The 27,464-nt window shown below is 38.5% G+C and overlaps 2 protein-coding genes and 1 long non-coding RNA gene across 19 annotated transcripts in view; all 3 read right to left on the bottom strand.

Moving 5' to 3' along the window:
* Positions 1 to 253: 253 nt before the first annotated feature.
* On the bottom strand, positions 254 to 1,064 carry LOC106091102 (uncharacterized). Its single transcript, XR_001221944.2, has 2 exons — positions 379 to 1,064; positions 254 to 306 (listed from the first exon to the last, which is right to left on the bottom strand). It is a non-coding gene; the product is annotated as an uncharacterized LOC106091102 (long non-coding RNA).
* A 4,597-nt stretch (positions 1,065 to 5,661) lies between these two features.
* On the bottom strand, positions 5,662 to 8,897 carry LOC131995386 (uncharacterized). Its single transcript, XM_059364154.1, has 4 exons — positions 8,763 to 8,897; positions 8,533 to 8,688; positions 6,305 to 6,367; positions 5,662 to 6,089 (listed from the first exon to the last, which is right to left on the bottom strand). Exons 1-4 carry the CDS (start codon positions 8,803 to 8,805, stop codon positions 5,782 to 5,784), a joined length of 570 nt encoding a protein of 189 aa, XP_059220137.1. The 5' UTR covers positions 8,806 to 8,897; the 3' UTR covers positions 5,662 to 5,781.
* Positions 8,894 to 27,464, bottom strand: part of LOC106083492 (modifier of mdg4) — a 105,839-nt gene continuing 87,268 nt past the window's right edge. For 2 of the 17 annotated variants that reach the window (XM_013246540.2, XM_013246546.2), the window contains one exon: positions 26,675 to 27,353. In XM_013246540.2, the coding sequence (XP_013101994.2) occupies positions 26,887 to 27,353 (467 nt within the window). In that variant the 3' untranslated portion in view covers positions 26,675 to 26,886. Of the gene's footprint in view, positions 9,208 to 10,968; positions 11,208 to 11,309; positions 11,879 to 13,785; positions 15,130 to 15,622; positions 16,418 to 18,227; positions 18,689 to 18,818; positions 19,330 to 19,738; positions 20,133 to 20,200; positions 20,320 to 20,432; positions 20,720 to 25,781; positions 25,919 to 26,111; positions 26,470 to 26,674; positions 27,354 to 27,464 lie in introns of those variants that run through there. The other 15 variants (XM_013246573.2, XM_013246571.2, XR_001220661.2 and 12 more) reach the window with 15 other exon arrangements.

The following is a 27,464-nucleotide window of genomic DNA, read 5'->3' as shown; positions in this document are numbered from 1 at the left end:
ACAGTACCAGGCATGGGCCTGGTGTGGCATGGAAAACAATTGAAAAACCCCGAAAAAGGTTGCTTTCGCATGGTGCGGATTAATATCCGTACTCTCTTTTAAACCTAACCTAAACTAGGGAATTGTAGTATTATACTGATACAAACTCTTGACAACTGGGGCGTATGTTCATAGAAACATACATAGGTCGAAATAAGACCGAACCCTCCCTTCAACCTAACAAGGTAAGACGAGCGAAACTCGCGTTTTCAACTTGTGATTGCTTCAACGTATTTTTGTTGTTTTATTGACATGAATTTAACATCCCTATTGTGCAAAAAATAAAGTAGAATGAATGTCTATCTGAAATGTCGCAGTTATCAGTCATCATTTGCTTACTCATTATTATTTCCTCCGCTGTGCAATGTTTTTTGCTAATTGCTGAAAGCCGAAAGTTGGGTCAGATTTTCTTTATTTGTTTATTTGCTTAGCTGTAGCCACTTCTACTGCTTCTGCTTCACCCGTTCCTCTATTCTCTTTAGTCTGAGTCAGGCCTTTTGTTGTGCTGGTGGTAGCAGAGTTAAATGTCATCATTGTATTTCTTCCGACTCTGTGGCCACCACCCTCTCGCCAAACATTAGCAATAACTGAGGCTCTGTCCGCTTTACCGCTCTACCGTGTTTACCCGCCTGACCGACTCAACGTACCATAGCTGCTGCCTTTTTGCCATTCATTGCAAATATATTTCTACAGCTCCATTGAGATAAAGTTCGTGGAATTCGATTGTTGACATTGTTTTGTGGTGGCTGGTGGATGGATGTTGATGGGTAAAGCGCACCGTAATGGTACGAAGGTAGTGAAGACAAAGCCACCGAGTCCTCAGTATTCATGTTTGAAAAGCTTTTAGGATGTATGAAATCTTGGAGACGTTTCTTGAAGAATTCGTATGAGACTGGTAACCACAATATGGCCTTAATGTTTTTTAAAATTCCACCACCACATTGTAAAAAAGTAAATCGGAAAGTTGTGGTACACAGAAAATGTATTGACTTAAATTTTACCAATTTAACATGGTATGGCTTTAAATAAATATTTTTGACAAATTAATTAATTAATTTTTTTGTTAAATTGTTGACATTGAAATTCCATTTGCCATGGAATCATGACATTTTAATTGCACCAACTAAAATTGTTGTTTAATAACATAAACGGTATGTATCTGTTTCTACAAAAAGCAAAATGGCATTGTGTACTCTTTCACACACATGAAATGGTAATAGTAGTGCAAATGAGCCAAATAAAGGGTGATTTTTTTGAGGTTAGGATTTTCATGCATTAGTATTTGACAGATCACGTGGGATTTCAGACATGGTGTCAAAGAGAAAGATGCTCAGTATGCTTTGCATTTCATCATGAATAGACTTACTAACGAGCAACGCTTGCAAATCATTGAATTTTATTACCAAAATCAATGTTCGGTTCGAAATGTGTTCAAATTTTGACAAATTTTGTTCAGCGATGAGGCTCATTTCTGGTTGAATGGCTACGTAAATAAGCAAAATTGCCGCATTTGGAGTGAAGAGCAACCAGAAGCCGTTCAAGAACTGCCCATGCATCCCGAAAAATGCACTGTTTGGTGTGGTTTGTACGCTGGTGGAATCATTGGACCGTATTTTTTCAAAGATGCTGTTGGACGCAACGTTACGGTGAATGAACACATTTCGAACCGAACACTGATTTTGGTAATAAAATTCAATGATTTGCAAGCGTTGCTCGTTAGTAAGTCTATTCATGATGAAATGTCAAAGCATACTGAGCATCTTTCTCTTTGACACCATGTCTGAAATCCCACGTGATCTGTCAAATACTAATGCATGAAAATCCTAACCTCAAAAAAATCACCCTTTATATGGTTCTTGCTTCTCTCCCACTCAGTCATATTTCATTCCTGATGTAATTAAAGGAAAGGCAACTAAAAGCGTGGCTACACAAAAAAAAATTTGGCAAAAAAATATCTAGAATGTGAAAAAATTTTTTAACGCTTCATAAAATTCAATCATTTTTAAATTAAATAAATTTAGAGTGTGAATTGAAAGAGTGGAAAACAGACAAATCGAGAATTTGAATATATAAATAGACGAAACACACCTGAAAATGGTTTATTAATAATACAAATTTGTTTATAGGCCCGATTTTAGAAAAATTTTCAATTGAATATACAAATTTTTTAATTAAATCAATATTTTCAATTCTGCCGTGTAGAGTTAACTTTAGTTTTAGCAATTACTCAATAATGGATGTAGCCGCTGTGTATAAAGGCGCAAGTGCGGTCATTATGGGCTGGTATTCGGTTCTACACAGATAAAAATAATTTTGAAAACCAACAACTTTTGTCGCAAAATCGACGACGAAATTTGTTGATTTTCCTGCAACTAAATATTTAACAACAGCATTATTCAAAAGCAAAAAACAAAACTACTTTACCAATCACACATGTGCTTGTTTTGCTGCACAACTTCGGTGTGTGTGGTTGATGCTTAGTTTTATCAGGTTATGTTCCGATTTGCGCCATACTTAGCACAGTTATTGGAAGTCAATACAAAACACTTCATGCAAAATTTCAGCCATATCGGATGAGAATTGCGCGCTCTATTGGCTCAAGAAGTCAAGATCCAAGATCGGTTTATATAGAAGCTATACGAGATTATGAACCGATTTGAACCATACTTAGCACAGTTGTTGGAAATCATATCAAAACACCACGTGCAAAATTTCAGTCAAATCGGACGAGAACTGCGCCCTCTAGAGGCTCAAAAAGTCAAGACGCAAGATCGGTTTATATGGCAGCTATATCAAAACATGGACCGATTTGGCCCATTTACAATCCCAACGGTCCTACACTAATAAAAAGTGTTTGTGCAAAATTTTAAGCGGGTAGCTTAACTCCTTGGAAAGTTAGTGTGCTTTCGACAGACAGACGGACGGATGGACATGGCTAGATCGATTTAAAATGACATGACGGTCTCAGACGCATATTTCGAGGAGTTACAAACAGAATGACGAAATTAGCATACCCCCATCCTATGGTGGAGGCTATAAAAATTAAAGAAAAAAAATCTTTTTTCTTAATATTTTATGACCAGTTAGCGAGGAAAGTGTATTTAACGACTTTGGCATTTATCGCACCTGCTGAATGCACCAAAACCCATAAATCAATTTATATTGAAATTACATTTTACGGTTAATATAGCACTTTTTTAATTTAGTGCCGAATTCAACCAAAATACTTAATTTTATGTGGATAAAGTGAAAAACAAAATTTTTCTTATCAAATTTTGCTATGAGTCAACTAAATTCCGAATCGAATCAATTTTGGCAAGAAAACTAAATAATTTTTATTTTCGAGTTTTTTTACCTGTTAGGGCGAAGATCATTTTAATTTTACGATTTTCGTTTGTTCCGCTTTCGAGAAGAATTCAATTGAATTTTTTTTTTTTTTTTTGAATGGGAAAGGAAAACCGCACACACACCACACCAACGACGCATTTCGTCGTTTGGTTAAAATAACTCATCAGCACTGATGCTAAAAAGTCTGGATTTACCTGGAGTTGAGTAGCTTGCTACTGTCCTCAACCTGTTTTTGAACAATCTTATAGTTCCCGATGTCTGGAAAAGGGGCACAGTGATCCCTCCACTGAAGCCTGGAAAGGACTCGAGTTTGGGGGGAGTCGTACAGACCGATCTTCCTTCTCTCACCAGTAGCAAAGACGTTCGATGCATTACTCCTTCCGATCCTCGTAGGAGAATTTCCATTCGAGCACCGAGCATCAACATGGATTCGGAAGTCTGCATAGCATAACAACAGCTTTGCATGCCATCACCGTGGCATGCACATTTCCGTGGCTTCAATCAGCCTAGGCCATATGATAGTACGGTCCTCGTGGCACTGGACCTATCGAAGGCATTCGACACGGTCAACCATGCCAAACTATTTGAGCGCATCGCCAACACGTCCCTCCAGCCAGGCCTGAAACGCAGGGTCGCGAATTATCTGTGTGGTCGCCAGTCATTTGTGGATTTTAGGGATAAGAAGTCGAAGCAGCGTAGAGTGAAACAGGGAGTTCCCCAAGGCGGGATGATATCTCCGGCACGGTTTAACCTCTACCTATCCTCCATTCCACCCCCTCCCAACAGCATAGAGATCGTATCATATGCGCACGACAAGGCAACAGGCCCCCACCCATTGTTGACATCTGCGATAGGTTGAACATCTACCTCAACAAACTTGCCTCATAATTCGCCGCAAGAAATCTGAAGATATCTGCCACCAAATCTTCAGCCACATTATTCACTACAAATACGCGTGAGGTGAATGCCGAGCTGACTGTGATGGTCAATGGAGAAATTATTTCGACCACCAAGTGTCCCAAAATACTTGGCGTCACATTTGACAGCTCTTACACATTCTCCCTACATGCCACAACAAGTCAAAATTAGAAACAAGGTCCTCAAGTCACTTGCCGGCCGAGATGCAGACAAAGAAATAGCAATTGAACGGTCTGTGGTGAGTTATGCTACGCCTGTGTGGTCTCGTCAGCTCTGTGATACGCAGTGGAATAATATTCAGATCTACCAGAATGCCGCCCTTCGAACTGCGACGGGCTGTCTCCTCAGTTCTCATATGGACTACCTCCATCGGGAAACAAAGATCCTACCACCGCAAAGACATAACTACATGCTGTCTAAGCAATACCTTTTGGGTCGTTATCGCAGAGACCATCCAAATCAACATCTTGTAGATAGATATCCACCGCTCAGAAGCCTTAAGGTGGATCTACATGATCTAGAACGTGAGGTTCAGGGCAACAAGAGAGAACCTCTAGATCAAGCGGCATATAAAGCAGGTCCACACAACATTGATGCAGACACGGTAGCATAGCGGCAAATAGCTACCGGGTGAATGAAGTCCTTGGAGAACGACCGCCTCCCATTGCACTTGAAGAAATTGACCTTCCCCGGCAAACCAGAGTAGTTCTGGCTCAATTACGTTCCGATAGATGCAGCCACCTCACTCCTACAGAGCAAGGATTGATGCCGACGTGCAAGATGGATGTTCCGATTATGACCTGGGACCACACGATACACGTCACCTGTTCCCACCGGACGTACCCCATCTTAGCCGCAGAGTTCCTGCATCTGGACACTCAACAGAAGCAAGCAGCCGAAAGATAGATCACAACAAACTGCGACAACAACAACTATTGCACTTCAGCAGCACTTCAAAGTAACAAAGCAGTCTTCAAATTTAAGTCACTATATACTCACTGATTCTTTTGTCTTTACAGATGACTCAATTTCTTATTGATATTCCAATTTTTAGTTTAAAAATTTAAACAATTCAATACATTTTTCACGAATTTCCGAACATTGTCTTCTCTGACGAGAAAAATTTGCCAATTGAGCAATTCGTAAACTCCCAAAATGATCGTGTTTCCCTAGCCGAGAGCACTCACTTTTACGATTATTACAACGAAATCGAGAAACAAACGCGATTTTCATGGCCTCGAGAGATCGGTTTAGGTAGAAGCTATATACAAAGTCACGACATCACAAAGTCAGTTCTAACAAAAAAAAAAATAATAATAAATTGAAAAAATTTTGTTCCAATGTTTTTTTTTTTTTTTGATTGCCAAAATATCTGGAAAATCATTTTCACACAGCTTCTAGTAGTGCAAACTACAAAAGAAAGGCGTAGCAATTGTTTCATTTTATGTATATTTTTTTTTACTTCATTTGTTTTTATCAATCGTTACTCCGAAATGATTGGTGGAACTCATAGGAACTATCCTTGGATAGACTGTTGTCTTCGCCATGGTTGTGGGTTAAGTTGCGAGTATAGAACTCGGCCTCCTCCAGATCGGTAATGATGCGTGCCTTGCAATTTCTACTGCGCTGCTTGGAGCACACCCAATATTTGCGACCTTTCTTAATCTTGGCACATATGTAGGAGAAGCCGCCGCAGACCATTTTGCGGGAACCACGCTGACCCTTTACGTAATTGATGGACTCGAAAATCTTATTGCCTGCCAAATAGTTCAAAAGAAATAAATCTGAAATTTAAAAAAAAAAAATAACAACGAAAATTTTTGAGTAAAAATCGTCTAAAAAAAGGGCAGAATAAATAAAAGAAAACTACTATGAATTCAAAGAAAATTCATTTTAAACGAATTTAAAGAGATTTATTTGTTCATGTTTGGATTAACCATTTTTATTGAAAACTTTATAGCAAAAACTCAGTAGTCTTTCTCCTGTTTGATGAACGGACCATGATTATGTGCCTGATTTTTTATCACCAATTCACCGCTAGAGGAGCAAGTAATCAATCGACCTAGAAATAAGAAAAAAAAACACACACACACACAAACACTGTTTATTTGTTGTCAAAATATTATAATTATAAGGAGCATAATTACTACATACAGACATACATACGCTAAAATATTTAAATTTAATTTTAAATCGACTATCTGCGATGAAATTTGTGTTGTCTCCCACAAGAGAACATTCGAGGGCTCAACACTTATCAAAATTATACAAAACTAGTCTGTGCCAACTTTTCTTAAGTATCTGTCACTGTGTATTCAAATTGAATATGCAAATACTTCTCAGCACATTCAGGAGCTGTGAGAAGACTTCTCGTAAATCAATGAGAGTTGTCCTATTTAAGCTTTTAGTCCACGGCTCACAGACACATCGCTTGGTGGCGAACGGTTAAAAAATGTCGCCAGCAGTTGGTGGGAGAAGCTCCAATGCTGAAAATGTGTTTAATAGCCAAAATTGAAATTCAGTCGTTCAGCATCATGGTCGTTTATAGATAGTTCTCTAGAATCGAAACCCATCAGCCAAAACTTCAGAACTTCGACTTTAAGAGGAATTTTTCAGGTTTTCCAAGGGTAAATGTAAGTAAGGCTCAAAGCTTTTTGCTAAAAGGTAAGCCGTTGTTGTTGCTGTAACCACGTTTTCATGTGGAGGTGGCGATCCTCGTCAAGGTCCTGTAGGTGAGCAAGCTCGTTCCGGTCCAAAGGACCCATCGCCGCCGGAAGAGGGCGCCTTTAAATAACATTGTTTATTTAAATGCGCCAATAACTCGCCTTGTCATAGGCACTCAGTATTTGTGCAAGTACCGGACTTGAGAACTTGTATGATTTAGCGAATGTGAACGTTCGCAGGTTGTTGGGCTTTTTAAAGCGTTCTGGATGGTTCAGCGGTAGGAGCTAGAAGGCATCTTCCTTCGAAAAGGTCCAAGTGAGTCTAAGGCAGACTCAAAAGATATAAAATGAGCTCTTTTTCAAAATTGTTAAAGAGTGTTTAAAGGCACAGCTTAAATACCAAAAGAGAGTCTTAGCGACTATATTGTCATGAAAGGCCCTCGAATAATGTTATTCACTGGGTGGGCCGTTCAAGGCTTCTGCTGTCGCAACTCTGTAACCCGCAACCTTCAAATGCTCTGTTTTACATCTAAACCCCTCGTTTCGGAGGCAACCTGACCTGACCGTTTAGTACCAACCTATCCTCTAGGCATTCTTATAACTGCGCACCCACAAAGGATCCCAGATATTTGATATGAAGAAGACCCCTTTCCCTGTTCCTGCAGCAGCGTTCTAACAAGTCTGCAATTTCCGATGCGTGTCGTTTATTTGACTAAACTGACTCCCGGCACGCCTGCGTTTGCCAGCATTCCAAAATGCTGCTGGTAATCGGATGGGAACCTTAATCATACCATAGTTAAATATTATATTGTTCATAGTCAAGTGTCTGGGCCACTAGCGTGAGCGTGGAAGTCGTTCTATAGGATAGTCTCTTATCCGAATCTTTTACGGGTTTCAATAACCAAATCCTCTACCTGCTTTCTTGACCTCGGTTATAATGAGAGTTTAGAGCCAAATTCAGAACTTGTTTAGCACCATAGTACATTTTTTGTGGAGTTTCAATTTTTCCTGCGGAAAAATCCTTAAATTCAACCTCTATAGGTGAGCAAGACTCACTGAGACTGAGACTTTTCATTCAATACCACTGATTGTCTGCGACTGCAATTGCAGCTACTCCGTATGGAGCATTCCACTTTCCGCAACCTATGGTCGCGTCCGGAAGCTCTCAGCCGAGCTTCTCAGCCTATATGCTGCTCATAGATATCCCATGCAGGCCGAAGTATCGTGGAAGTGGGTTGCCAACTACCTTATCCTTTAATGTTTTCCCGGACCAGGGCTGCGGAATCTAGCCCTCGACTCCGACACCGGGTCGGGGTCTAAATCGGAGTATTAAGCCGTGCTCAACTCCGAACCAAACTTCGACTACGGCTCAATAGTCCGACTCCGACCTCAAAAACTCGACTACGCAGCCCTGGCCCGGACATAGGTATTGTATACTTAGGTTGTAATCGTAAATTGCGGTCAAAGTAGTCAGTAGGCTTCCAATTCTTTGGAATACATCCGAGCCTATTTAGATTAAGGGTTTATTCGGGTTGTTAATTAAATGCAAGTAATTTCAAGATACCTTTACAGCGATTCGACCGATTCATGGCGCACAACCAATAAGTCTTTGAACCTTTTACATTATTGCGAAAGTAAGCAAATCCGGCCAGCATTAGTTTCGGTTTCCCCTTGGATCCTCGGGTTATCGTAATACCCGTCTTCGCAATCGATTCCAGATCTGTAAGAAAAGTGGTCAAAAAGTGTGCAATTAGAGGCAAATATTTCAAAATCAACACGCAACTAATTACCAACTAAAAACAACTATCGACAGACATAAAGAAATATATTTTGCCATTGTTCTTGTGGTTTTTTTTTTAGTCTTTATTATTGCTGCGAATTCTGCAAGAAAACTGGCTTATTTTATTTGGTTTTGAATCATGCTTTAGATTATTTCAACGCTAAGAGAATGTCATTGGTCTGTCAATTGAAGATTTCAAATTATATTCGATAAGCCTTTTTAGGCGAGCCTTCGATACTACATCGGGCGAATGGTTGTGTTTGGTATAATTGCATTTTAACGATGGTAAGTCGGCATCTTTTGGCATAGCAATGCGAGCCCTACACCTCTTCTTCTTCGTCAAGGCACAATTCCAATAGAGTTTGTCCGTGGTAGTTTTATTTTTGATATACGAAAATCCATTGACCACCAATTTCAATTTCCCTCTCTGGCCGGGAATGTAGAAAATGTTGCCACCACCTAAACAAGGAGACCAAAGGGGGAAAAACACAAAATGTTTAAGCATTAGTCGATTTGCAACAGCTGGTTATGGAAGTAGCCTACAGCTAAGCGACTAAGAACACCTGTATGTTAAAATACTGATGCATCAATGATGTTTATTAATAAAAACAAAAAAAAAAACAAAAAATACAAAATACAATCCTTAATACTATTTTCGTACATAGGCAATTCGAAATGAACCAAACAATTGGGTGCTTAGAAAAAATTTTACTTTTCACACTTCACTTAACTATCTATGGTCACTTTTGCAACCCAACTATCGTGGTATTTTTTTTATAAACAAAAATATGGATTTGCTCTTAAAATACATTTAAAAACAAAAATAGTTTTATAAGTAGTTCTTTTGATAAGGAATTTAATCTGCTAAGATTTGAGCGTCGATAAGGGAGTTTTAAAATAAAAAAATAGCATAGATATCTCCGTACATTCAAAATTCCCAAGAAGGACAATTGAAATATGTGTGTACTTGATGGGGGGCTGAGAAGGACAGCCTAATGGCCCAAAGTTCGTTGGTCAACACATATTTCAATTTGAAATAAATGTTTCTCGGTGTTCATAAATAGGATTTTATTAAAATTCTAAGCAATTTTGCATTCCAGAAAGTTTATTCATTAAATAAAAAATGTTGCGTTCTTCCTCTTTTAGTTTGGACATTCCCATTGAATGGGTACGCCATGTGAGGATAAGTCAAGCGGCTTAGTAAGAAAATTTTCTCCAGCAACTAAGCGAGAAAATCCGCTTAATGGGTAAAAAAAATAATGAAGGTAACCAATGAGAACAATTTGTGCGACATCTGACTTTCGATAGCGTATGAAGACTGTGCCCTTCTTTAATGTTTGCTCTCTATACTTTTAAATCTTGGTTTATTTGCATTATTTTTGATGCAGAAACCTCATTATCGGCAGTGATTGACATACTTTTAATTTTTATTGGAGTTTCGCCAACTCAAGTGTCGTCTATAATCGATCCATTTTCGTACCATGCAACATTTTTCACAAAAATATATCGAAAGGTCGGAAATTGTAGCCAAGCGTGAACCGATAGACAGACGGGCATTGAATGAATTGACTGAAATGTCAAAGCGATCGGAAAAATTCCACATGCAAAAATAAATCAAAACGCACCACAAAGTTTTTTTTATAAACGTTATCTGATCAACGAACGCCATTATTGACGATTCCTATCCTACGTTGCTAACAAATTGCGAGGCCAAACATATTCCTTTCCTTCCTAGCATTAGACGAGCAAGTAGAAACAGAATGTACAACAAATGGTTCACACAATCATGATTGCTTAGCAACTTTAGAAAGACTGGCAATAGTTTTACATGGGTTTGAAAAAAAAATAGTTAATTCAATGACCAACATATATGTGGTTAAGATCTGAGAGTTTCCGGAAAATCAACGTTATGATCAATAATAGAATAATGGTACATACATTTTAGAGCAAACGTTACATACATGTATAAAATATCGAAAAGTTTAAACAAGTACCTTTTAAAACCTCATCATAAATGTTACCTAAATAGCTTAACTCTAACTCAAAGTATGTAATAAAGAAAAAACAACTGGACACATTAAAATACTCTTTACAGATATTAAACATAAACTATTGGGATGCAAAAGTCATATGAAAAGCCAAAGCCAAAAGCTGTGCAACGATGGATGATGGTAAACGAAAATGCTTGTGCATTTTTAAGACTTTTAGCTGTTGTCGAGTACAAATAACTACTAACTAGGGGTGAGTGTGTTGGGAGTGGCGAAGGAAATAAATCTCAACACCCAAGGAGTTGACACGAGTGGTTGCGCGAGCCCTGCACCGGGCACTCTTGTAGCGAGAACATCTCCAGTTGGTGCTCGTTTTTAGCTGGCGATCGACGACAAAGGCATAGCCATGAATGATTAGTTTTCGATTTTTCTTCTTGGTATTGCTGAAATGCGCCACATTTGTCTCATCATCTGGCAAAAAGGAAAAAAAGAGAAAGAACAATATGTGAGCGTGTTAGTTAAGAATGATGGTGATGGTGGAAAAAAACAAGAGTACGAAAAAAACAATTCAAATTGTTGGCATGGTTCAAAATGTGTGCAACATTACGAGGTTTATTGAAAATTTACTAAAATCAAAATGGCCACAAGCTAAAATTGTTTTAAATTAAACATCTCCTTTAAGGGTGACACGGTGGGGGGCGTTGTCGCCATCGGCCTTGTTGATGGCAGCATGGTGGGGCTTGAGAAACGTCCCACCTGATGGTGCATCATGGCTGGTGGTATTTGGTAGTTTGCTATTGGTGGTAACATTTTCCTAAAACTCGCGTGGGGATCTTCTCTGAAAAAGAGGTTTTTTGGTCGGGTATTTCGCATATTGGGTTTTCCGCCATCCAGCGTCGAAACGTGATTGTGTATGCTCTTATGCACAATTCTGCCATTTTCGGTGTGCAAACGACCCGAACAATGCAGCCAGGTAGTGTATTGGGTGCAACGCCAATACACCTTATCACGAATTTTCTTCTCTCTCACATAGTAGAATCCTCTCCACAACAATTGAACGCGTCCTTTCTGGGAGGTGACATATTGTATACCATCCATAGGATCGCACAAAGAAGCTCCCTCCCCATTTAGCGATGCATATCCTAAATGGAAGAAAATTGAGAGAACATATTAGATAAAAAACAACAACAACAACAAGAACAAAACTAATTGATTTGACTATCACAACACCGGCAAAACATTCAAAGAAAGAATTTAAAACTTTGAATTATTTTATTGCTGTATTTTATTTATATGTACATACATACATATATATATATATATATATGTATACTATAAGACGTTTTTATATTACAAAAAATCGACTTAACTTATTTTACACTCAATCCACAGAGATGTTGAAATAAAATTTAAAACATTTAAAAAAATTTAAAACATTTTAAAACGTACTGAATTAAATTCCATCTATACCAAAAAGTCGTTCAGGTGTACCTTTCTCTCTCTCCCTTCCTCTCTCTCTCTCCATCCCTCTCTCTCACCCTCTCTCTCTCTGTCTCTCCCTCTCTCTCTCTCACACTTAACTGTTTCTATGACCCAAAGCACCTACTTCAGAAAACAAAGTGGCTATCTGTCCATAATCAGACAGATAAGAAAATAACTTGACTTGGTTTTTTTGAAGCTCCCCCAAAACGAGACTGCGAAACACATCACCCTGCATTCCATCAGATAATTAGCAATTCAAATAGTACTGGACATTAATTTCGATTTGAAATAAAGTGGAGCGCTTTCGACTGCGTATTTTCACAAACGGCGGGGCAAGCTTCCTTAATCAACCACAACGCAATATCGAGTGGAGAGTCTCAGTGAGATGCCGGGCGGTACCGGCTCTTTGGTAATACTGAGTCCCTATGATGCTCGATATAGTAAGGCGTTAAAATCCTATAACATACGAATAGGCCAATTCCGAAAAGCCTTCAAAGAAATGAAAACCTAAAATTTAACTCTTTTAGCCTGGCAGTCAACGTATTAACGGCTTTTGCAGGGATTGTTAATAAGAAAATGAGCCGCCATGACGCACACAATGTGTGAGATGTGGTTCTTGCTAAACACAGCCAAGCGATATGTCTATCAAGTCACGACTAATTTAGGGAGAGGATAAACACATCTGAAATGGGAATGTATTACCAGTGCCGTGGTCTTAAATCCCACTAGATGCTCTGCTCTGTCGCCAGTGTGGAATCACAGCCTGGAATTCTCCATACGGAATAAATGTGATTGCAGCCGCGGACAATCAGCGGTATCGAGTGGAGTCTTAATGAGAGACCGGGCGCCACCAGCTCTTACTAAAATATGATGCTCGATATGACAAAGCGAGTTATTAGCGCCTTTAAAGAGCCAATGGCCATCACATTTCCGCAGCGATCGGTCTTACGGATCGAAACGAGCTTGATCGCCTATAGGAGTTGACCAGGATCGCTACCTACACATGCAAATGTGGCTTCAGCTACAACAACGACAACCCTGGGAGCACCGTAATGGTTACATATTTACATATTATGACCGCTAAACACTCACAACAAATGGGCAAGTTCATTGTAAGTTCTAGGTAACAATGGAAGCTAAAAAACATATGCTACCAGCCAACAACAAAAAACATTGGATATCACACACAATTGGATTGACACACCCAAATATTTACAACGACTAAGAGAATTAACTTTGGTGGTAGCAACCGAAATTTCAATATTTATGTCGACATTAACTCGTCTCTCACGTCTTTGGTAACAGATTGATGTAAAAATCTAAAAAATTCCAACTATCTTTCCGCTTTCGGAAATGTCCTTGGAGGATTGGAACATGTAGAAGCTGACATAATTGTTCAATGAACCGCGTCATTTCTTTTTAATTTGATTGTTGTTCTTGTAGCAGTGTGTTGTACAGCGAGAAGGCAACCCTTGCAGATGAAGGACTGCATCGAGCCAATCGGATACGTACAACCGCCTGCCATGCGATTGTTTTATTTTGTTGTCGGATTTTTTTAATTATAAATAAAAGTATCTGTACGAATTTTCGGGAGGATGATCAATTACTTCGAATGCCATTGGAATTGTCACAGACGAGCGAACACTCGAACATGACATGAATTTAGAACAGTGGTGGTCAAATACACATATTGTGTACGTACGCAAGAACATAAGCCCATTAGCTTGGAATAAGGAACCATATGTATTAGAGTACCCACAACTGATTTATAATGTCAAGACGACGAAAAAAAGGGTAGAGGTTACAATTATGTAGGATTTGATACAGATGTCTATAAATGTCACAAATCCTCGTATGTTATTGTGGAAAGTAGACATCTGTCATTCAAATTCAGTTTTCGAAGATCGATACTTCAAGGGTCTACAAAGGGATTGAAGAGATTAGTATACCCCCCATCCTATGGTGGAAGTACAACCAATTCATGTTATCTTGCCAAGTTGAGCCTTTTTTATTTAAAATGTCTTCTTGGGATAGTGTTTTTTTTTTTTCTTGGTTAGCCATATCAGTACATATATATGAACTTGTGCATCGCCTTGCATGTGCCAACATTAACTGCCGTCTGGACAACACCGTACTTAAAACTTAAATTTTCGAAAATAACTTTTTGCTTAATTTTACAACATTTGGGGAACAAATTAGATATGGAATCACAATCTCAGATATCTCAAGGAATCAGGTCTAGTATTACCAAACAAATAAAATTCGTATACGTACCCACACAAAACGTAAGAAGTTTGAAGCTGTAAAGACAACATTTATCCTAACGTACGAACGTGGTTCTCAAAATTACACACATTTACCCGAAAATAACATCAATTATTGTAGTTTTCTAATGTCATAATGGTTGGAAAACCACCGGCTGAATATCCTTAAGTCTATTGCTGCTCCTGCTGTTGTTGATGATGTTGATGATGCTGGTGATGTGAATGATGCTGGGGTTGCTGTGGCGCCGGCTCCTCTTGCTGATCCTCGGCAGGTGCCGCTGCACTAATAACTTGGTAGTTTATGGTGCCGTCGTATTCAATGGAGTCGCTTTTGAGTTTTGTCGCCGCCACTGTTAACACCTGGTGTTTGGTGGAGCCGTACTTATTGCGTTTCAATTCGGCGTGCACGTGTTCCGCTTTGTTGATGATAAATTTCGGCGGCGTCTCCTTCAGCATGGTAATGCGGGCGGGGCATTTGATTTTCTTGGTAGCCATTGAAGAGCAACGCCATAAGATTTTCTTTTTGTTCTCGCTCATAATGAGGAAGCGCACTCCATTGGCCATAATCGCGGGCCGACCACGTAGCGACTGTGTAAAAAACACCAAAACGTCTTCAGGATTGGGAACGACTTCGTTGGCCAAAACCACTGTTTAGAAATATAAAGGGAAAAATGAAAACAAAAATATTAGTAAAATTACAAAACAAATGTTATAAATATTTCTTAAAGTTGCCGATAACACTTTGTTGGAGTTTCATTTATTTTATTTAAGAAGAAGAAAATTTCCTTAATATAACAATTTTTTACAGTACATGATATTCTATAATTAATAAGTGTTGATTTATCATGCTCTATTTTTAGGTACCTTTCATTCTAATAAAGATGGTAGTGTTTCCTTTGCTTTGAATATGCAAAACATGGCTAATGACTTTCTTCAAGCTAACATAATAGTTTTTTCCATTTTCCAAAAGAACACATCCCTTTATATCGGGGACCTGGGATTCTGAAAAACGTGTGGAATTTTTCCGATTTTGTCTTTTTTTTTCAATTTGTTTACCAGAACATGAAAAAAATCTTATTTCCAATAGAAAAAAAGAATACTTTCACTTAAATGAAAAAATAACAAAAACCATAAAATGAATACATCTTATTGCATATTATTTATTTTAAAATTTATACAAAAAAAAAACACACACACACACACAAAAGCGTATAAAGTTCTACACAATTTGCTTCTTTTGCTTCCTAAAGTCGAGGACAGATTTGTAGAACGCTGTGCAAATTGGTTAGGCTAGGGGGCTACTAAATGGGAAAATCTTAAAAGATATCATCCAATTTTTATTGCACACATTAAAACTTAAAACAAAATGTTTCAACATTTTAAAAATATTGCTATCGATGAGATAAATTGGTTTTTAAATTTTATAAACATCACATTGCTAAACATTTAGCATTGCAGCAGTCAAATCTGAAATTACTATTCACAAATTGCTTGAAAAATTCCATTGGAATTAATAAAAGTAGTAAACACACACTCAAACTCGTTGCAGCTGACTGCTATTTTAGCAATTGGGCGGTGACTCCTCTGGCTCTCCGGTATCATCGTGCCGTTCTTCAGTTGCTCCACCGGATATCGCTGCGGGCGTGGCCATCAGTTTTCTCTTTAATTTGGTTCCCGATTTGACATGACAATGGTTGTGGATTTGTCGAAAATCCGAAATGTCATATTTATTCATGCATATCAAGACGGGACATCGGACCCGTCTATAGTACCAGTGGCAGCGCCAGAAAAAATTCGTGCGGTTTTCGTTGTTGCGAAAGTACTTGAGGCCATCCAACCATAGTAGCTGACCGCCTCGTTTCGATACCGAGAATTGAATTTTTGGGTTTTGGCCTTTGTATTGACCATGCGGTGCCTCAGCGCCTGGATACAGACCTTAAATACATTGGAAAAAGAGAACAAGAACCGATTATTAATAAAAAACAAAGAAACGAGTCAGAACACAAGAAAGACTTTGGTCAATTCTAATCGCTCAGCTATGAACACGATTTAAAAAAATACAATTGACTTCTCTTTATTTATATTTGAATTTGTCAAAAAGTCACATATAAAACGTTATCATACAAAGGATCTAAACGTAAAATATTTACACATATCATACGCCTATCTATATATATATATATATATTTACATACATCATTAACCACACGGTTTTCTTGTGCCTCTCTGCAGCGCTCAATACTTTTCACTTTAGAAAACTTAAAAACCAACCATAATTCAAAAAGGTTCCAGATTTCATAACAAGGTGCGATACAAAAATATAAAAATAACTTAAGCAATTCTGAACACATAACTTACACATGAATAGTGTTTCGAAGCATTGATAATTCGGGCTTCTCTTATATGAATGAGACCAAACATCTTAGGGGACATATTGAAGGTCACCATCTTAAGGCGTGTTGTGGAAAAGCAAACATTAAGACACATTTTTGCATTTGTTCGTCTAGAAAGAAGCCAGTTGTTGTAATAATCCTTATTCGTATATATATTGAGAATGAATTGTCCTCAAACTTTTACTATGCGACCCTGGAAGGTCAAGGGAATATAGCTTGGGCTATGTATTTCTGAAATAAATTGAACTTGAAGCCATTTAAAAGCCATCGTTTTTAAAATCGACTCACTTTAGGCAACTTTACTTAATTGCAATACAACAGATTATGAACCAAAGAACATCTGTAGATGTCAAAGACTACGAATGGTCCGCTAGAGCTGCGTACGCATCTTAATGGTGCAAATTATAAGTTTTGTAATGAATTATAAATGTTTGATTTAAGAAAAAATGGAGATCTACATACCTTTTAAGAATACCGAAATTCGATAGAAAATTGTAGAACACAATTTCATTTGGTTAACAAAAAATTCGATGGCCAAACATCTGTTATAAGGTCTAAAGAGATGTCAGAACTATCTCCATTGCAACTGTGAATATTCGAGTGGGAGTGGCAGTTCTTGATCAGCTTCTTTAGGATAGCTGGCTATGCCCATGCATGGTACGGAACTGTTTAGAAATTTTAAAACAACATACCCGACAATTATATCTATCATGGGATATAATTGGAACAAATTATATCTAACATTTAATTAGGATAATTAGAAAAGGACATGTCAACCCCTGATAGCTCCGCATAGGGTCAGTTCACCGCATATGCAAATTGCAAATTTTGCCCATGAACATTCCACTTCTCACATATCAATTCAAGTTTAAGCTCAATGATAAGGGGCCTCCTTTTTATAGTCGAGTCCGAACGGCGTGCCGCAGTGCGACACCTCTTTGGAGAGAAATTTTACATGGCATAGTACCTCACAAATGTGGCCAGCATTAGTAGGGGAAAACCACCGCTGAAAGTTTTTTCTGATGGTCTCGCCAGGATTCGAACCCAGGCGTTCAGCTCCATAGGCGGACATGCTAACCTCTGCGCTACGGTGCCCTCCTGCGTAGGATTAAATAAATCCTGTTATTGTTTTTAATTCGATTATTCAAAACTTTTCTATTTTCTATCAGACGTGATCGATCCTCAATCGTTATTTTTGTAATAGCAAAAAATTTTACCATTTACAAATGTGTGTCAAGTACCGATTTCTTGAGCATAAATTTCCTTCAAGAATATTTTCGATGACCAAATCCTCAACATTGTATTCGTTGCAACGCAATTTGATGTAGATGGCGTTTCGTTTGCAAGATAAATATTTGTGAAACTGATCTATAATTGCAATAAATATTATATTTACAACTCAATTAACAAAATGTACAGAATGCTACGTTTGCCGAATACGATCCAGTCAGTATTTGGTGTTTAGCTTACATTGTGAGGGCACATTCGCTTTTGCTCACCCAACCACCACCATTTGGTACAGGCTATTGTTTGAATGCCACCAGTGCTGGTTGGCCCATCATGTTGTGCTCCTTGTCCGCAAATGGTTTTATCTCAATATCATTGCTCGAGACATGGCGATGCTGATGACACAGGCGGAGATTTAAAGTGATTTCGTCATAGATGGCTATTGCCGGGCATTTCTCCTTATAATAATTGCTACATTTCCAGTACTGGCGACTGCCGTGCTTTTTGTTGCGGAAAAATCGAAAACCGTTGATAACCAGCAATTTACCCCCATTCTTCTTCGAGTCGATAAAGTCAATGCGAAAACCTGAAACGAAACGAAGGAGGCAAACGAAAAAGAAGACAGTCAATAAACACCAAATCAACGAGCACTTGCGATATAAACATAAAACAAAGAACCATGTAGCATAAAATAAAAATAATAATAATAATAATAATAATTTTGAAGCGTTTGACATTTTTTTTATTTGAACTCAAATTTATTTGGATTTTTTCTCTTGTGAAACTTGTGGGTGGCTATGATGTGTATGATGCCTTAGTCGTCGATCGCTAGGGGATGATTGTGAACACCTTTGATAATACACTTGGAGGGGACCTCTAATGACGTTATGGCTCTTGCCTTACAGTTACTGTGCCATTTGGAGCATTTCCAATAAATATTGGAACCGTAGATGTTGTTCTTAATGAAACGATGACCTTCGAAGAACAACAGCTTGTTGCCCCTTGCCGTATCCGAGTACTTGATATTGCCCCAATCGTCTAAAGTACGTGCATTCAAAAATATGGGCTTGCGTTTGGACAGGCCCGTTTTTAGGGAGGCAACGCCACCAGCAGTGGCCACCGGAATATTGTGACGATTCAAGTAGGTATTGTGAAGGAAGGATTCGTTTTCAGCTGAGACCTCCAGTTTAACATTGGCCACGCTATATTGGAAAGTACGCACACTATCTGCAATGGAATAAAACGGAAAGTAAAATGTCAATAAAATCCACACGGGAATGGTACAAAAAAAAGGATTTGGGTTTGTTGATATAGCTGAAACAAAATACGCCTTTAGGGTTTGTTAAATGTGGTAAGGACGTCAAGATCTAGTTGGTTATTTTCTGTAAGGTAACATCACTTACATACAACTCTAAAAATATGTCCAACCTTGTCACCTCACACTGCTTACAAAATCAAAAGCCAATCTTTAAGTAATCAATCGGTCATAAGCATAGCCGATCAGGCCGCGATGAAGAGGGCTACAGCTCAGCTGCAATGTTCCTGAATGCTACACTTATGCTCTACCAATAGAAATCTGAAAATGCATGCTTACAAACTGAATGTACGCGTACATATATTGTATTTACAAACTGAATACAAGGTGTGTTGCTTATTTATTTGTATCAAAAATAACTTTCTCAAGCATCGTGCCAACGATGGGGAAATAACATTGCGTTACTATAGATAACATGTGTTTAAGATCGCTTTGCATTTAAACAATCAACTTAGACATATACCATAAGGTGTTAAAGCGATGTATACTTGTTTTAAAATGAAGGCTTTGTGAGTTTGATCTTTATAGGCAATCCGGAATTTCTATTTGAGGACACAATCAGCGATTCAATCTCTTTTGCCTCCGTCTTTGCCTTGGAGGATTTGCGTGCTGGGAATTTGCGCGTGTGATTATGCTCAAAGGAGCGTTGGACGATAATTTCGTGTCCATTTTCATTCAGAGCTGTAACAATTCGAGCCCTACAAATGGTGATATCCTGCAACGAAAGAGACTGTCATTAATATGGCGCCCCAAATCGCATAATACCACAATGTGTTTACACACCTTTCTGGAGCATATCCAATACGTTCTGGTGCTGGAGCGTCTGTTTCTCACAAATTTCTCATTGTTGTACAAGAGCACAGTGCATCCCCTTTGGCCCACCGACAAGACAGCCCGTTCTTCTGCAAAGAAAGATAACATTCGCAAACATGAGTAGTTGTGCAAACATGCGGGAATCAACCTAAATGCAGGCGTACAAGTACGCGTGTGCAAAAAAAAATTCAATTGCAAAATATTACATGGTAATATGTTCGATTCTCTTCTCAATGCATTTATTTCAAAAATTACGAGGATTTATTGTATTCATAGAAATCGTGTATGTATTCTAAATATGCATAGGTGTTAAAAGCTCTCTTCTCGCTTTAGCTTCACCGGTATAGCCTTCGCCAAAGGAGCAGCAGTCGATTTGCGTTTTTTCCGTGCCACTAACTGCTCATGATTGTGCGGGCATGATTCCAAAACGATCTGAGTCATTCCATTTATGACATCGGTCACCACACGAGCATTACACTTTAGACTACCCTGGAAAAGGCAAAATATAAAAAAGAAAAATATTTTTTAACGGCTTAAAGCACAATAGAACGGATCGAATTTTATGTAACCTCCACCATAGATCGAGTGCATCAGGCGCCTGGACGATATCCTTTTGTAGACAGAAATCAAAATAAAATGATGGGAGTTTGACAGAAACTTCGTATTATGGATTAATACATTCGAATCGGAAGATTGATTAATATGACAGACATATCAGGTTGTGGACTCCCTTCAGACTCTCTACATTGTACAAAAGTACATTGGACGCAATGCATATATAACTTTGTTCTTAAAAGCTAACCGGAAAATCGACATTGAATGTCAAGAAGAAAAAGATTTCGATATGTTACAAATAAATGCCAAAAATTTTAAGCCCTCATCGTATGGTGGAGAATATAAAAGTGTTTTCCATGAAAAATTACTAGAAAATATTTGGGAAATAATCGAAAAGTTACCGAACCGAAAAAGCCCGGGCCATTAATTCGTTCGATGAATTATCGAAATAGACTGACTTTATAATAAAGGGGAAACAGCTGATTTGCATTAACGAATGGTGTCAAATTTTATGTTAGGAGTAGTGTCCCTTTAAATCATGATAATTTATATGGATAGTCTTAGCGAATACTTGTATGGTATATCCGAATCTGAACCGATTTCGAGCATGGCGAAAAAATCTGTTGCAAAAACTTGAGCAGATATGTAAATAAACAAACACTGTATGTGATAATAAAAAAGGCGAGCCACCGTAGCGCAGAGATTATCATGTCCGTCTATAACGCTGAACGCCTGGTTCGAATCCTATATCAGGTGCTATGCCAAGTAAAAACTTCCACCCAAACAAATATTCCTGTTCCCAATTAGAATGTTCGTGGCCAATTTTGTAATGTGATTATAAAAATTATAAGGAATCTACTCGTATATGGAATCTACTCCTATATTGAAATCTGAACCAATTTTAATGAAATTCGCTGGTATCAAATATCACTGGGATAGCAAAGAGCAATGAAATTCACGGGTATCAAATAGGATAGCTATGAGCACGGGATAGCTGGAACATTTAGCTCCAATTTGTGTGGTGTTCATTGCTGTCGCAAGAAGCTTAGCTGCGAGCTACCGGGCGCGTCCGCAGGTTGCGGATAGAGGAACGCTCCATACGGAGTAGCTGCAACGGCAGTCGCGGACAATCGGCGGTATTGAGTGGAGAGTGTCAGTGAGAGGCCGGACGGCACCGGCTCTTGCACAAATACTGAATGCCTATGATGCTCGATATGACAAGGCGAGTTACTGGCGCCTTTAAATAAACAATGGCCACCCTGTTCCCGCGACGACCGGTCCTCTGCACCGGATCGCGCTTGCTCACCTACAAGAGCGTGACGAGAATCGGAACCTCCACATGAAAATGTGGCTACAACAACAATTGGTAACATCAGTCATAAGAGAATAGTAGATGCCAACATTTAAATCTGAATCGATTCTAACTATTACAATAGGCACAATAACCATGTCTATGGCAAATTTCAAGCCGGTCCAATGGGAATTGAGATCTATGTAGTAACCAGAGTTGCCACTCAAGAAAATTATTTCCTACCAAACCCGACCAAAACCTACCAAATATTCTGGCAGCCAAAAATGGGGGATATGTTTTTATTTATACCCACCACTGAAGAGTTGGTAATTTTGTCTGTCATTCCATTTGCAACACACCAAATTATTTATTTTCAACCTTCCAAAGTATAAATACTAGATCCAGCAATGTTTGTCCGTCTGTAACTCTACAGTTCTACAGTTGTAGTTCAAAGATAGGCTGAATCTTGATATGACACCTTTTACACCGATTTTCCGATAAGAATTCTTGAATGCATAAAAATCATTTTTTGTTCCGATTGAGAACATACATAAATAGCAGTAATTTGCATGGTCCCCTCGACATCTGAATATGGATCAGATGCCATACAGGCCACTTTTCCTATTGAAGGCATTGAACGCACAAAAGCCGCAATCGAACCAATTATAGTCAATAATGAAACTTTATCATTTCTCTGAAATTTGAAACAGTGAGACCCCTCGACATCCATGGTTTTATTCTGCAGTCTACGAAATGAAATCGATAAGAACTGAAATAATTTTAAGTTATCCCCGACGATTTTTTCAGTAATTGAGTTGGTATTTATATGTTGGAAAAACCTGCCAAAATATGAGGTCAGCCTACCAACCTACCAAGAGAATAAAAACCTATCAGTTTTGGTAGGAACCTATCAAAAATGGCAACACTGGTTGTAACGTGTATAGCAGAAAGGTGGGCATGGCTAGATGGACTTGTACGTGTCCCCCAGTCGATTCGTATACTTTACTGTTGCAAACATATACACTAATATCGCACACAAATGTTGTTCCGGCACGGTGCACGGCCGAGTTATTGACGCCTTTAAATAACCAAATAACCAACCGGAAGCCACCGTAGCTCAGAGGGTAGCATTTCCGCCTAAGACGCTGAACGCCTGGTTTTGAGTCCTGGCGAGACCATCAGAAAAGTTTTCAGCGATGGTTTTACCCTCCTAATGCTGCCAACATTTGGGAGGTACTATGCCACGTAAAACATCTCCCAAAAAGGTGTCGCACTACGGCACGCCGTTCGGACTCGGCTATAAAAAAGGAGGTCCCTTATCATTGAGCTTAAACTTAAATCGGACTGCACTCATTGATATGGGAGAAGTTTTCCCCTGTTTCTTAGTGAAGTGTTCATGGCCAAAATTTGCATTTGCAAATAACCAATGGCCATAGCACATCTCAAGTGACTTTTGCTATAACTTTCGAAACAAAGTCTTGAAAGAATCATTTTCATGACTCCAGATTAAATATTTGGGGAAGAACTGGGCAAGTCCTCTTGGCTACTCAAAATGTCTTATGAAGAACTCTAATTCACCGACCGCCGTTGGTACACAAAGCAAACCACGATTTGAAGTATATGAGGCTTTTCGCACGCAACTCAAGCTAATTCGGAAATAATAGATCTCTATGAATTAAAATGTACCAACCACTTTGTTTGCTTGTGCGTGCGACAATCTTGTCCAAACAAAAAAGAGACAAATGAAATCGAGCTAAGTTCGACTTGGTCGAATTTTGTGTACCCACTTACAAGAATTCTGCTAAAAATTTTATTAACTCAACTCAGTTTGCAAAAGCAAATTTGCCCATGAATATTTCACTAAGGAACTGGGGCAAACTTTTCACATATCAATCACTGAGTGCTGTCCGATTCAAATTTTAAGCTCAATTATAAGCGCCTACTTTTTGTAGCCGAGTCCGAAAGATCCGAACCAGTGCGACACCTCTTTGGGGAGAAGTTTTAACATGGCATAGTACCCCAAAAATTTCGCCAGCAAAGGGGATAAGTTTACATATAGGGATCAGTTTGCATAAGGTTTTTTAATTTGGGAAAAATCAAATCGGGTAGACCTATGTGCAAATCTAAATAAAGACTTCTAAGGACTCAAAAACTCAAATCAGGGGATGGGTTGATATGGGCCTATATCTTTTTGTGGACTAATAAGGAAGGTATTTGGGGTGGGTATTGATAGGACACAAATTGAGATTTCCAGGGGATCAAAACTTCCAAGTCGAAGGACCATTTGATATGTTAGTTATATTCAAATCTGAACAGATACAGTTGAGATTTGGCAACCGGTGTCGTCCCCATGTATCGGTTTTATGCCCCAGGACGATCCAGTTCACCTTAATCCATTTTGGACAGGTGTTGGGTTTTCGCATCAGTGACTTGGCGAACATTTAAATGTGTGTAATGGCTGTTTGCTACTAACATATATTGAAAAAACATTTTTTACGGATTGCTCTGACCCTACAGAAAAATACATAGAAATAATATTTGGAATCTGAATAAGATTTTAAGACCGGAAAAAGGAAGCGCAATAAGGCAAATAATAATTTTCTAAAAATATGCCTGTGGTATTTTTATTATAATTTATTTATAAAATAAGACAAAGAAAAATTTAAAATTTTTTTACATCATTTATATATGATAAAAAAAAACGGAGAAAAATTAAAAAAAAATAGGAAATACTGAATATATGTATATTCAGCTTTATTTTTGATATTAAATTTAGTGTCGGTGCTTTTTTTCAATCCAGTTTTCTCGGGAGCTATGCTACACAATCTCATGGCAGCCGGGTGTACGTACCGGATTGACCTGATGAAGTCGTTCATCGGCAAGGGCTGCCGACTCAGTGTACAGCACACTGCTATAACAACAACAACCGAGTGTACCTTTTATTTATCATGGAACCGAAAGCTTCTTACATGTAATGTTTCAAAGCGATTGCCCTTCAAGAAGGGATAGTGATCTAAAATGAGTTAAAAAATTATCAAGAATAGCTACCAGCCCCTTTTGTAGCCATTTGGCTTCTACGTCGAACAACGACGACAACCGATGTAAAAAAGATTTATTCACATATTATCGATAAAGAATGGAATTCTGGTTGCTGCAGTTTAAGTGGAGAATTTTCATTACCGAGAGGTTGTTGTTGTTGTAGCAGGGTGCTTTATACTGAGGCGGCAGCCCCTGCCGATGAAGAACTCCATCGGGTCAATCCGGTACGTACAACCGGTACCGAGGAGTGATTACCACTAGAGTTGACGACTTTTTCTGCCAAATTGTTGTTGTACGAAAATGTACCTTGTCGGGTAACTGTAGAATATCCTACAAAATTTCCCCCTATCATTTGGTGATTTAGACTAAACTTTACCGAGATTTAAGAAGCATAAAATAAAAATGTTTTTCATTGTTTTATCTATACGAAGGAGAAGCTCGAAATTAAATATGTTATCCAGTACAAAGAGAACCAACAAACCACGGAAATGACAAAAGTGGCAAAATGATCGAATGCCTATTTCCAATAAAGCAAACCGTTATAATTTTATGTTACACATTGTCCTTCAGTACATGCCAGTTATTCAGGTAAAGAGCTTCTCCTATAGTTGTACTTAAGCAAATTGCCCAAACTATGTTGATGATAACTGAAAGCTTTCAACTCACCTTTTTGGCACATATCCAGTAGGTTTTCACGCCGCTCTTACGGTTCTTTACAAAACTATAACCTTTGTAGGCCAATAACTTACAGTTCCTCTGGCCCACGATAAAATGAAAGTCACCACTTTCAATCTTGGTGACGCCTAGAAAAGAAAACAACAAATGTACGAATTAATAAAAAAAGAGATAATCCAGAGATCTCCAGCCATACAATGGCGAAGTTTAAAAAACCCTACAGTGAAAATTAAAATCGATCTTATAACAATAATTCCAAAAAATTTTTTATTACATTTTTTGTTCTCGAACAAGGGGTGTTATTCTAAACGAGACAAACTTTTACTTCAAATATTTTTATAAATAAAAAAAAAAAAGTTGCAGAAAACTAGTAAATGAAGAACATAGATAGACAAAATAGACGTATGGCAACAAAAAAACCTGATGAAGCACACAATGTCAGGGAGCCCTGCTGTTTAGAAGGGCGGATGGTTATGCTTGCCACACTTCAAGACCACATCATGCCTGTAATCCTCATCGATGGTCACAGCTCGAGCCTTACACTTGTGTATGCCAGCGCGCGCACAAGACCAATAGGTTTTGTTGCCGGACGCCTTGTTGCGCGTGAAAGTGTAGTCGCCAATTTTAAGTTTGCGGCTACCTCTGAAACCGGTGATGTACGTTATGAAATAGCTGCCCACTGGATGGAAATGTTCATTCGTGTATGGCCCAAAAAGAAATATAAAAAGAGAACAACAGAATATTCGTTAATAAAAGTGTTGTATAGCATGTGCAAGGAAGGGGGCGTCATATAACGCCTAGACCTTTTAATAAACCCTCATTGAGAGGGGGAGGAACATCGGCTAGCATTCGTTTCTCCTAATCAATTTGAGTATTTATGTGGATGTTTGGTAAAGTGTTTATTTTGAATGCAAGACTTTTAGAGTTAACAAATATTTGTGGTTGTTCCGGAAAAAGCTTAAGTGTAATTACAGAGTTGCCAACCCTTATACCTACAACTAAGACTACGTACATATATAAATTAAAATCCCATACACCTTTGTGTACAGGGCCAATAAATGTGTTAATAGTTTTCTCATTACAGTTGTGGTGCCCATTAGATTTGCATCTTTTTGTTTGAACAACTTTCGTCATCCTTTTTTTCCAGAGAGAGACGGTCCGCTTTAATATTCTTCAGCGAACCATATTTGCGGGCCTGCGTAATGACCTCGTGGTTGTGGTCACTGTTAAGTACCGTCAATGTCTGGCCTTTGGTCTTGATGCGAGCCTTGCAACGCAAAACGGCAAACTGACTGCATCGCCAATAGATCACATCCTCCCGTATCACATGCCGGTTGAAGGTGTGCTGTTTCAACAGCAACTGCTTGGTTCCATATTTACTGACCACAAAGACGGGACCATTGTTGCTGCTGCGCAGTGTAGACGAGGAGATTCGTTGATGGGGCGGCGGATATGTTGACGGTGGCGGTGGTGGCACAGTAACGTCCATCACAAGGTCGTGTTTGAGATTCTGTGCATGGGCGGCCGTTTCCAGTATTACCTCATTAAAATAATGCCTTTGATCTGAAAATAGATGTTGGTCGAAAATGTTGGAGAAAACATTAAAACGGAATTTATTAATAGGGAAGACACTGTCTCTGCTTTTACTCGAATATGAAAATGAAACTCGTGTTT

This window comes from Stomoxys calcitrans, chromosome 2 (genome assembly GCF_963082655.1).
Source record: "Stomoxys calcitrans chromosome 2, idStoCalc2.1, whole genome shotgun sequence".
Taxonomy (NCBI): domain Eukaryota; kingdom Metazoa; phylum Arthropoda; class Insecta; order Diptera; family Muscidae; genus Stomoxys; species Stomoxys calcitrans.
Note: the sequence above shows the minus strand (reverse complement) of the source record. Positions and strands in the feature narration are given on the sequence as shown.